The sequence below is a fragment of the Cupressus sempervirens genome, chromosome 7 (assembly GCF_028749045.1).
Source record: "Cupressus sempervirens isolate cs-2001-9-10 chromosome 7, ASM2874904v1, whole genome shotgun sequence".
NCBI lineage: Eukaryota > Viridiplantae > Streptophyta > Pinopsida > Cupressales > Cupressaceae > Cupressus > Cupressus sempervirens.
This window is the reverse complement of record NC_143124.1, coordinates 403,756,516-403,770,011: the sequence shown is the minus strand read 5'-3', so window position 1 is coordinate 403,770,011 and position 13,496 is coordinate 403,756,516. Positions and strand designations below refer to the sequence as shown.

Below are 13,496 nucleotides of genomic sequence, written 5' to 3'. Positions count from 1 at the left end.
CATGCTCAATAGTTAACATGAAAAACTAACAAAACTTAAAGAGTTTTCTTAATTTCTAATAATACTTTGCATCTCTATTCATGAATATGTAATATTTTCAAAACTAAATCCTTGAAAATGATGTATGGTATCTCTTTTGAATATCAATCCCACATAACTTATGATTTCTTATTTTTATAAGGTGTAATCACTTGACCTATTGGGTGAAGTGATTCCATTTGTACTTGATGCACTGCAATCCTCCTTTCTCTTTCATGTCTTGTTCATCTCATCTCTAATATTTTCAATGTCCTCCTTTCCTTTTCCTTTTTTGAACTCACAACTTGGTGCCTTTGACCTTGTTGGACAATATCAACTGATGTGACCAGTCTTAAAATAGCTAAAATATGTGGTTTGACTTAATCACCTTTTGTAGTCACTCCTGAAGTGTGTCTGAATACAATTTTTAGGAACATGTCCATAATCTTGATAGTAGTGACAACTAAACCTTATGTTATAATCCCAGTTATAAGCGTTGTCATTGTACTTTACTTTTTCTACTTATTTTATGACCACATGGGTTTCAATCTAGAATTAAAAGTTAAATGTCCATATTTCTGAAAATATAACAATATCCTTCAAATCTTTGAGTGTTCATGGTCTTAGTTCTACATTTATGTACCTAATTTCTTTGTTTGTTGAACTTATAGCAGTGACTAATGCTCTTCTGCTTAACATTTTGATTTACAGTCTTGCTCCTGCACAAATTAGTAGCATGTGCTTTCTTACCACAATTATGACAAGTAGGTTTTGAGTTCTTACTCTTGTTACTTCTTTATTTACCAATTTTGGATTATTCTCCTTCTTTAGTACTTATGTATTTGAATCTAGATGTATCATTGTTAGATCTAGGAGATCTCATAAATTGTTCAAAGTACTTGATAGCTTCATTTGGTTTACTGAAACTTTCAACAAACTCCTTTTCCCTTTTCAAGTCATTGCTTAACTATTCATTCTGCAACTTCAGTGTTGTTATCTCAATGTCCTTGGCATTTATCTTATGGTTTCCATTAATCATTTGACCCAAAGTTTCTAATTGTGTATTAGCATCCTAGTTACTTCTAATGATTTCTCTTCTATTCTATTGGTCAAAACTCTTTTTTCATCTTCAATCATGACTTTTTCTTCTATAGCTTTATTTTTCTATTCAATCACCTCACATAGTAATATGGCTTGTGATACTTTCTATATTTTAAGAGTTTTAATCTCTTTAGCTAGGGTTCTATTCTTTTCCATTAGATTTGCAATTGCTGCATCAAATTCATTGGAGTCTCCATTTGCAAATAACTTAGTAGTGTCCATCTCTAAATATTGTGTGTCATTCTCCTCAATAGCAATTTCTTTCCTTCTCTTCAATGATTTCTTTATATCGTCTCCTGCTTCATTCAACTAATGTCGAATAAATTGTATTTCAATTCCTTGATTCTCAATGATTTTTCCCAACTTGTAAACTTCCATTTCGAAGATCTTTCCTCAAAGACGCAAAGCTTCACTTTAAGAGAACTATGCTCTAATACCAATTGTTGGAATTACAGTTGGAAAGGGGGCTAGTGAATCAGTTCAATAAACTTTGACCCATAAAATATTCACCACACATCCATCTCACATATTCAATAAGTAAAGTGAAAAACCATGTAAAGAATATACATCCAAGCATGTAAATAAGTAAGCATACACACATATATGACAACAGATATGATTATCTAGAAACCCTCTAATAAGAAGGTAAAATTGGGGTGAGGATGACACCCACAAATCTTCACTACTACAGTAATAAAGTGTATCCAATGAAGATTACAATGTTTGATCATGAACAATTATCTACCCTATGAAAGGTTTTCCTTGTTAAAGGCTTACAAAGACTTTTAGATCTCACCTTGTTAGAGGATTTCAATCCCTTCTTAGAAGACTACCTTTCCTACTATAACTCGAACAATTCACATTAACCTTTCAAGGGAAAAAGAGTATATTTCCTTGTATTGCATTCCTCTTTGTTGTTCAAATTTAGTATTTGCACCCTTCTTCCTTTGGGTCCTAGTTAATCCAATTCGGATCATAAGTGGAATCATATTTGAAAATTTTCCTCTTTCCCTCACATACATATTTGAATGGCTTAGTGGCTTGAAAAATATAAAGACCTATAGTTCTATTAAATGCTTCCCTTTTCCCACTAAACACTCATAACAAATCTATTCCAACCAACAAAAAAATTATATATTATGGAAGAAGACCCTCTCCTCTAAGAGTCTAAAGCTCTTCTTAGATTATATTTGGTTAAGGGATCTATGAAAAGAACCTTTTAGACTTTATTTGGTTCAAGAATTTGTTATAAGTAATAGTTCACCAATATTACTAAGAGGGGCGCATGAATCAGTTATGTATCAATATAAAACAATTCTTACTTTATCAACCAAAGTAAACAGTAATCATTAGAAATGCGCATGCACAAATACATTAGATATGTTGACTAGGAAAACCCTTGATCAATGGGAAAACCCCAGTGGGAATGATGCCAAAAAAATAATGTACTAATTTGAATATCCCTTGTTAGAGGATGGACCCAATTAATAGTCTATTACAACACTTAGTACAAGAGTCCTTGTTAGGAAACTTTGAATCACTATTAGGATATTTCAACCCTGTTAGGAGTTGTAGAAGGTAGCTAAACCTAGTGTCCAAATAGCTTCAAGATCGGACCAACAAACCCACTATACAATTGATCTCAATACCATTCAGAGATGTGATCAATCTCTTATCACTTCCTCTATCTAGTACATTGAACTTCTTCACCTTCAAATCATGCAAACAAATCTAGAAATCATTAGTAACCCTTAAGTTCACTTACATGCATTAGTAGATTACTCTACTTTTCAACTTCTCAATTCACAAGTCTCCTCTACTTCTTGATCACAATGATGGTGTATAAAATTTGAAAAACATCTTTCCTTTATACCATACCCAATTATTAACCCTTTGAGTCAGCTCCATGAATAAAATACATATTTAATTAAAGTTGTCAGCTCCAGTTATGCACAAACTTTCACACACGTAGCTTTCATACCTACACACTTGCTTATGTCATTAGTTATCTATGTACTTCCTCCAATTAACTGCACAACCCTTCATTCCAAGCATAATATTCTATATTGATCATACAATAGAGACTGTTTTCCCAATGCTTTATTTCCTTGTGATTCTCTATAAATCATTAATATCTCCCATATGCTATCAATTTAGGTTTTTTGCACTTGGCCACCTGTCAAATAAATGTTGTAGTATATTATGCTAATTAGACATGGGTAGATACGCAATATGGTGTCCTTAATACATAGAACTTAGTTTGCTACTTTGTCAGTCTTATTATATCGTCATCAATGACAAACAAAGTCATAACACTGTTCTACGATATTTTCTCATAGCATCAGCATTCATGCTAACAATCTCTCCCTTGGGCATTGATAGCAACATAGATGAAAAAAATCTAGTTCCAAGAATACCAATTAATCAAATCCTTCAACACTAATCCCCCATAGTGCAATTTCTTTCTAATGTTTTCATATCATTTTTTCTCCTTTCCAATGAAATGTTTTCTCATATCACTCTCTCCCATTTTAATATTTTTCATATCACTCTCTCTCCCCCATTGACATCAATGTCAAAGGTAGTAAAACATATAATCAACCTATTAGCATGACCACAAGCCAGTTTGTTGCTTTATAATTCTTTTATAAATATCACAAGTATCTAAAGATATTGTTGTATATCAATTACTTATTACCAAGAGTCCTTAACTAACTCTGTTCATCATAGATACTCCCTCATTGAAGAAGCATTAGCATTCAATCTAGTCTACCAATGGTGTTATGTACCTTGGATTGATGTACTTCTACATCTTCTATTCTAAGCTAGGTAGGGGTATAACCCCAAGCATACCTTTTTGGTACTCAAATGTGTCCTTTGGTAAAGCCTTTGTAATAATGTTTGCAATCTATTCCTTAGTGTTGATGTACTCTAGTCAGATTTCTTTCTCTATAACTTTCTCTTTCAGCACATGATATTTTATAGCAACGTGCTTAGTCTTAGAATGCAAAATAGGATTTTTAGACATGTTGACTGTACTTGTGTTATCATAGTAAATGATAATAGGTTCTGTGAATGTGATTCCAATATCCTTCATCATATACTTCATCCAAATGTCTTGATTATAGTTGTTTGTTACTACAACTTATTCCACCTCTATAGTACTTTATGAGGTATAATATTGCTCCTTGTTGAGCCAAGAAACTAGTCTTCATCCAAGGACAAATGCTTCTCCACTAGTGCTTTTATTGTCATCCCTATCTGCTGCCCAATCAACATATGTATAAGTGCAAATAGTAAAATCACTATTTCTATAATACCAAATACCATAATCTAATGTTCCTTCATATACTTGAATATTCCTTTTATTGCTACATAGTGATATTCTTTAAGATCAACTTGAAATCATGGCAAAATTCCAACTACATTAGCTATATCCAGTCTACTATGAGTTAGATATTGCAATCCACCAATCAAAGATCTGTACTTCTTTTGTTCAACAGTAGGCATCTCATCTTTGCTTGATAATTTATAACTAGTTACCATAGGAGTTCCAATAGGTTTACAATTTTCTAAATTAAATCTTTTAGTAAATCTTTTAAATACTTGGTTTGAGAAATAAAGATACTTTCTTTGTTTTGAACAATCTGCAATCCCAAGAAAAATTTCATTTCACCTATCACGCTCCTTTAGAATTTTTTATTGGCTTCATCATTTCCACCAAAAATAATATCATTAACAAATACAATTATTATTAACAAACCATCTTCTATTTTCTTTAAGTAAAAGTTACCATATGATCTTCATTTAGCAAATCCAAGCTTTGCTAAGTATTTGTCCAACCTTGTGTACTGGGTTCTTGGTGCTTGTTTTAATCCATACAATTCTTTCTTTAGTTATCAAACCATATCCTTTTCTTTTATCAAGGGAAAACCCTCTAGTTTCTCAATGTAAACTTCTTCTTCAAGTTGCCCATTTAAGAATGCTAACTTAACATCCATCTGATATACCTTAAAATTCTTGTTTGTTGCATATGCTATAAACATTCTAACTACTTCCATTCTTGCTATAGGTGCATATGTCTCTTCATAATTAATTCCTTCTTGGTAAGAGTAACCTTTTCATACAACTCTTGCCTTGTTTCTTATTACTTCTCCCTATTCATTCATTTTATTTCTAAATACCCATTTAGTGCTAATCACAATTTTGTCCTTGGGTCTAGGGACTAATTTCCATGTGGTATTTTTAATTATCTATTGGAGTTCTTCCTTCATTTTTTCTTTCCAATAATCATCTTTGATTTCTTCATCTATGCTTCTTGGTTCATCTTGAGATATCAGACATGGCTCTTCATTAATTCTGCTCCTTGTCAGTACCCCTTTTTACTTACTCCCTATTATCTAATCTATAGGATAATTTATTATCAAGTTCCTATGTAGAGTAGGATTTGCTAGTTAAATTCTTATTTCTGGCACAACATTTTGACTTTCTCTCATATCTTCAATTTGCACATTATTCTGCAAGTCATTGTTAGTCTTGAAAAATAACTCATTACCTCTATCAGTCATTTAAAAATAATCATCCCCATCAGAGTTATAGTCCATTATCTTTTTCCCGATACCAAACTTTTTATCAACTTTAACATTTGCACACTCTACTATGGTTTTTGTTCTATAGTTGAAACATCTATAAGCTTTACTTTTCAATGAATAACAAGGAAATATACCTTCCTTTCTCCTTGGATCAAATTTACCAATATCATCATCTCTTCTGATGCAACATTTGCTTCCAAATATCCTAAAGTACATGACTAATGGTGAGTGACCAAACCATAATTCATAGGGTGTTTTGTCCATACCTTTTCTAATCTGCACTCTATTCATTTTGTATATTCTTGTATTGACAACTTCTCTCCAAGAGGTGTTTGGTACATCATTCTCAAATAACATAGCTCTTGTTGTTTTAGTATTGATTTGTTTCTTCTTTCAGTAATAACATTCTTCTTAGGTGTATGGGGTGAGGATAGTTGTCTCCTAATGCCATGTTCTTCACAATAGATATTGTGTTCTCTAGAGGTGAATTATCATCCTATGTTTGACCTTAATCTTCTAATCTTAACTCTAGATTCATTCTCAACCTTGTTCTTAAATATTTTAAATTTCTCATATGCTTCTAATTTTTCTTTAACAAAAGCTACCCACATCATTCTAGTAAAATCATCAACAAAAATCATAAAGTACCTTTCTCCATAGAATCCTGTTGTTCTTGCACGACCACTTAGATCTATATATACCAATTCTAGCTTTTGTGTAGTACAAAACTGCTTGCTAGGAAATGAGACTCTTTTTTTCTTAGCCAAAATACATTCCTTACAAGTAGTGTTAGTGGGCTTAGAGATCTTGGGCAAATCTCTCACAACAAGTGTATTACTAGCCTTCACAATGTTATCAAAGTTAATGTGACAAAATCTTCTATGCCATAACCAACTATTGTCAATCTTTGCTACTAAACATTTTATTTTAGTGGAGTTTAATTGAAATACATTACCTCTGGTTTTCATGCCAGTACCAAGTAGTTTTCCTTCCTTGTTCTTGAAAATGCATGTATCATTACCAAATTGTAGTTGATAGCCTTTGTCCATGAGTTTTCCAACACTCAAAAAGTTATGCTTCAATCCATCAACAAAATAAACATCATCAGTGTGTGTTTTACCATCAAGTGTTATAAATCTAATTTTTGTAATATGATAGGCTACATTGTTTCCTACTCTGACAATTCCTCCATCATGGCTTCTGAATTTGACAAACTTGCTCATATCACCAGTCATGTGATGTGAACAACCACTATCAATGATCCAATCTTTCTTTTCAACTTGTGAAATCAACACACTTTCTTCTCTGATTTCTCTGTCAAGATCATCCTCTTTTATGGCTACAAATCCTAACTCATCTTCACTTTTCCTTTGATCATATTCTTCTTTATCTTCTTCTTCATTAGAAAATAAAAAAATTTCTAGCTATTTTAGATTTGAATCTACCCTTAAACTTCATTTCTATTTTAGGATACTTAGATACATAATGACCATATTCATTACAAGTTCAATATTTAAAGATATTCTTACCGTCTTTTTCTCTTTCTACAAGAAGAGCCACTCCTTCTTGGATCTTTTCTTCAATGGATATGCTACTGCTAGCAATGTCTCCCTATGGTTTTGTTCTTCTTGCAAAACTAGGTTTGATGTTTAATACTTTAAATGCTGTCTCAACTTTTGCCAATTCTCCAGACTATTTCAGATCAAATTTTGCAGCTTCCACTCTACCAAGCAATGTTTCTTTGATCAAATTAGTAATGCAAGGTATCATCAGTTGAATCATTTGTGCTACTGACTTGAAAGGTAGTTTTAGACTTTTTAGGATCTTCCATATCACTTCATCATTAGATTTCTTTCCATCATGAGATGTGATTCTTGCAACAATCTTAGATATTCTCCCAACATAACTTCTTATAGATTCATCTTCCATTAGTCTAGTATCTTGAAATGTGCAATACAAATTTTACAATCAAACTCCTTTTGCATGTGTATCACCTTCATAATTAGCCTCTAAAGTTTTCCAAATTTCATGAGATCTTTAAAGTCTAGTTTTACCTGACTATACTAACTTTTAGGTAATGCTAATAGTATTTCTTCTCTTGCCCTTATGTTGCACATAAACACTTCTCTTTGTTCCTTGGTGTAGGTTTCAAGATTGTCTTCATCTAGAATGTTCTTGGATGTCTTGGTGACAAGTCAATATCCTGGACCCATGCACAAGAGATGAGTCTTCATTTTATCCTTCCAGCTATCATAGTTTGTGCCATCAAATCTAGGGCTATCCTTTCTAAAAATATTCACTATGGATCTCCCAAAGTTGTTAAACTTTTCTTCAAGGACTTAATGCTCTTATACAAATTGTTACAAGTAATAGTTCACCAATATAACTAAGAGGGGGGGGGGGGGGGGGGGGGGGCGTGTGTGTGAATCAGTTATGTATCAATTTAAAACAATTCTTACTTTATCAGCCAAACTAAACAACAGTCATAAGAAATGTGCATACACAAATACATCAGATATGTTGACTAGGGAAACCCTTGATCAAAGGGAAAACCCTAGTGGGAATGATGCCCACAAAATAATGTACTAATACGAATATTCCTTGTTAGAGGATGGACCCAGTTAAGAGTCTGTTACAACACTTAGTACAAGAGTCCATGTTAGGAGACTTTGAATCCCTATTAGCTTCAAGATTAGACCAACCAATCCACTGTCTAATTGATCTCAATACCATTTAGAGATGTGATTAATTGCTTATCACTTCCTCTATCCGGTACATCAAAATTCTTCACCTTTAGATCACACAAATAGATCTGGAACTCGTCAGTAACCCTTAAGGTCACTTACATGCGTTAGCAGATTACTATGCTCTTCAACTTCTCAATTTGCAAGTCTTCTTTGCTTCTCGATCACAATTATGGTGTATAGAACTTGGAAAACACCATTCCTTTATACCATACCAAATTATTAACACTCTGAGTTGATTCCACACACTTAACATTAATTTGAGTCGATTCCATGAATAAAATACATATTTAATTAAAGTTGTCAGCTCCAGTTATGCACAAACTTTCACACGTGCAGCTTTTGTGCTCGCGCACTTGTTGACATCATTAGTTGTTAGTGTACTTCCTCCAGTTAATTATGCAACCCTTCATTTCAAGCACAATATGTTATATTGATCATACAACAAAGACTATTTTCCCAATGCTCTATTTTCCTATGGTTCTTTGTAAATCATTAATATCTTCCATACATTGTTGATTCAAGTTCTATGCACTTGACCACATGTCAAATACTTATTGTAGTATATTATGTTAACTGCGCATAGGTAGATATGCAATGTGGTGTCCTGAATACATAGAACCCAGTTTTTTGCTCTGTCAGTCTTATTATGTTGTCATCAATGAGAAACAAAGTCATAACATTATTTTTTGATATTTTCTCATAGCATCAGCATTCATGGTAACAGAATTTGTATGCTATAACAATTAGAAAAAAATAAATAAAGATCTTGGACCTAGATATGACACTACTTGTCTGCCAGAACCAAGTTTTTCTATGCACTTCTATAACTTTTCTCTATTCTTGTTTTCTTTGTATCCTAATCACAACCTTGACGCTTCACAATTCCACATTTTTAGTAATAGTAAACCTTCTTAAGAATAATTTTATTCTAAGACACTACTTTACCTCTTAATCCTAGCAATTCATTCAAATCTTGAGCTTCCCGCTCAAATAGATTAAGAGAAATTGCATAACTTTATAACCCAATACATTTTATCATGACTACATCTGCCTTTAGAAAGATATTCCTTATCAATTATTCAACCTATATTAAAACATGTTGTAGCTCCTCCAATGCACCACTTTAAAAATTCCTTATACTTTTGCAATGATCCAACTAATGCGAACTCATCATCTCATAACCTCCAATCTTTATCATCACACTATCAAAGAAGAACACACATACTCTATTGTCTTCTATTTGTCTCCAAGAACTCAATTTTAACTATCTTGATAATTGTGAAAATGACATATCTAATTAGGTTTTTTTTTTACCACACTAAAGGATAATCATGCAAATGTGACACTTTTGATCTCATCTTGTGAATCCACTTCTACCTTGACTACTATGATAATGCTCTTTAAGTTGTCAACCACATTATTGCATCACCAATTACAAAAAACTTCCTACCAATCATGTCTTTTCTTCATCCTAACTTCACCAATCATAGTGCTTAACTATTCTAATAGTTATGACTTAATTGCCATTGAAATGACAACCAAGTTAGTGACACTTCATCACTCCAAGATAATGATAACAATGTGTAATATTACAATTTCAAGAAGCCCTCTCTCATAAAAGGGTTCTCCCCTGTTATCCTAGTTTTCTCTTAAAAGGGCTTCACATAACTTGACTTTATTCATCCAGTTATAAGGCGAGAAACTAATAATTTTTTCTTGTAGTTGAACCAATTAAAAAGAGATGGAGTATCTAATATTTGTTTCTTTTTTTAGATTTAGAAATATCATAAGCTATTCATCTTCAATTTTTTCGTAGTAATGTTTATATTTTTATTTTAAGAAAAGAAAAAGTATTGGATGCAATGCAGTTATGTATATAGGTAGTGATTTCTTTTTTATAATTTGATAGCTACATATTATACATGGTGGATATAGTATCAATTAATTTAATCTAAAATTATTTCATACTTATTATAATTTGTTAAACCAATGTTCCAAACATTTCTAAATATTTTAATTAGATGAAGAATATATAAATTCTTGAAAAATTATTCGTAAATGAATAAATAATTCTTAGTTTTATTAAAATTATGAAAACTAAAATTAAAATAAATAATAGAATATGTAATATTATTCAAATAATTATATTTTTAACATTTTATTTAAATTATTTTAGAAATACAATTAAACCATTTATATTCTAAAATTATATTATAATTTTAAAAAAGATTGCCTAATTAAATTTATTAGTATGATATAATACATACATCATACATATTTGAAAATATTTATTAATTAGTGGGAATTAAATAGTTTAGATAAACCTATTTAGATATCTAATTTAAAAACTGTGTACTTTAATCTGAAATAATAATTAATTATATATTAATTTATTTAATTTTATAAATTAAACATTTGATTGCCTAGGAGACTCGAGACTCTGGTATACAACAAAACAGCGATATTTATTCCCTTCCCGTGACAACTGCGTCGCTGACCATGTATTCGGTGACACTGAAATTGAAAAGAAAATGCTATATTGACTTGGACTTTAACGCAATGAAATGAATGCAATATCGTTTTATAGGGCAGTACATGCTTTTCCAAAGCGTTGCCGAAGACTTTGTAACCCCGTGCGTCTCCTATTTTAGATTTCCTAGTCCGACTTGACGTTAGGGTTTACCTTAATTCTTTCTTAGGAGTTGCCACGAAGCTATTAGAATGGGCCATCCTAAAATATCACACATCACATATTAATGAAAAATTAAATTTGAAAAAATTTGTTAACTATAATTATATAACACTTTTAGTTTAGGAGTATGAGATTTAAGCTATTCATATTTCACTTGCTTTCCTATCATAGAAACAACTTTTTTGAACAACAAAAAGTTCGGGTTTGTAACTTATGGTTTTCTGGTCGTATTAAGGTTTCCTATTATACATTAACTCAATAGACTTCACAACAATTTTTTTGAAATTTTTTTATAAATCTGAGAAGAGTTTGGTAATGTTTTTACTGAGAGTAGTTGGCAGTTGGAGGGATGGCCGCACATGCCTCTGGAAGCTTCTTGGTCGGTGCTGACGATGCTTTGCAATGTAATTAATTTACGTTGACAAAACACACGCAGGCACTGATGTCCGGAAAAATGGTGCAAAGACAATACAAGATCTTCCTTCTGTTTCTTTTACCAAGCACGCTCTCAAAATCCCATCTGAATCCATTTTATTGTAAAGGGTGCTGCTGGGTGTTGCTATTCTATATACAGGCGATGGTTGTCCTTGAGAATAATAATTGAGGTACTGATCGTCAAACTGGGCATACGATAACTCCACATGTAGAGGTTCCTCAGGATATCTGTAATACATTTGATGCGGTGCGGAGGTTGTAAACATAGCGAAGTTATCGTGAAGCAGGAGAGATGTTTGAAATATATTTCTGTCCCACCATATATTTCATCCCTCGCAGCCCGGTATCTGTCGGATAATCAAAAGACTGCCAGATGATCCAGTCAGAGGTGTTAAATAGAACAAGGTTCCCAGATTCTTGTATCTCCATCCTTTGAAAAGCTTGGGTAGATGTATTTGTGGACCAGAGAAGAGTGCCATCTGAGTTCCCTAATACAAGCTCTCCCAAGGAGGTCAGTGTTACAGCTGCGTTTTCTTGCAAAATCTGGTCTCTGTTTGAACTCCGCACCATTTCCATATCAAACAGCCTACCATCAATAGCATAGACAAGAAAGAAAGTTGCAAATAGGTAGCCTGTTTCACAAGGGCTGCCATAGCAGAAGAATCCCCATCCATACTGCAGAGTCATATTATTGTATGAGGTATTGCTGCTCAGAAGGATCGGTCGGACAAGTGCATCGTTGGAAACAGAGGGTGTCAGGATATCTAGAGACTGGAAATTGTTTCTCCAAGTTCTGCCTCCATAAGCAGCTGTGGGAGTGATAGCAAGACTCTCTGGAAACAGTGAACATGATATAAGAAAGAGTGGCAGCATTAGAGAAAATAGAGAAGAGGGCAAATTACAATCCCTTGCCATCATTTTTTGAAGCAGCTATTATGTCTAACAGAGATACCGGTGAAAGATAACGTGCCCGGATGAAAGACGATTTGAATATTATGAGAGAGTAGTTAAGTTAAACTATAACGTAAGTTAAAAAATTCAATGATATTAAAGTTAGTCTATTGGGTTAATAGAGACTGGGGAACCTAAATAGGACCGGAAAAGTATGGCTTGCAAAGTCTTCGCGGACAACCATAAGAAATGTTCGTACTGCCAAACTAATTAGAATTGCATTTATTTGACTCCTGTTAAGTTAGGTGGATATCAGATTTTCATATTTTATTTCTATGGTCCGCACAGAGCAAGTGACGGTAGACATTCGTAAAACACCCTGTCTAGCGGTGGTATTATGTAAAATTTATACTAAAATGGTAAATCTTATCGGAAGCGTCTACATAGCCGTTTTTAACATTTCATTATTATCTATTATTTAATTTAAAATTAAAATAGTATTGTTTTACAATTTTTAATTAATTAATTAATTCTTGTATACAGTCATTTCTGTTGGTTTTATAGTCATTTTGAATCTTATCAAGGAAACATTTCAAGTTCGAAAACAATAGAAGTCTCCCTTTAGGTAAGATTTATGTTAGTCAATGTTTCCAACCATCTATCATCGATGGACTGCCAAACTTTTCACTTTTACAATAATCAACATGACTGCTCATCATTAATGGGTTGTCCAACTTTTCTCTTTTATTATAGCCAGCATATTGACTAGCAACGACCCTTTCCTGAATGATAGATTAAATAATAGAAGTGTCCCCTTAGGTAAGATTTATGTTAGTCAATGTTTCCTACCGTCTATCATCAATGGACTGCCAAACTTTTCACTTTTATAATAATCAACATGACTGCTCATCATTAATTTGTTGTCTAACTTTTCTCTTTTATTATAATCAGCGTATTGACTAGCAATGGCCCTTTACTGTATGATAGATTAAATAGGTGTTGAAGGTCGACTAGAAATAT

At 32.5% G+C, this 13,496-nt stretch overlaps 1 protein-coding gene across 1 annotated transcript; it reads right to left on the bottom strand.

The window, feature by feature from the left end:
• Positions 1-11,858: 11,858 nt before the first annotated feature.
• LOC149547235 (G-type lectin S-receptor-like serine/threonine-protein kinase At5g35370) lies at positions 11,859-12,500 on the bottom strand. Its single transcript, XM_089794114.1, has one exon. It carries the CDS (start codon positions 12,498-12,500, stop codon positions 11,859-11,861), a length of 642 nt encoding a protein of 213 aa, XP_089650240.1.
• Between the last annotated feature and the right edge of the window lie 996 nt (positions 12,501-13,496).

Bases quoted from the DNA above. Each gene is read 5' to 3' on its own strand.
- LOC149547235 (XM_089794114.1), bottom strand. From the start codon at position 12,500: ATGGCAAGGGATTGTAATTTGCCCTCTTCTCTATTTTCTCTAATGCTG.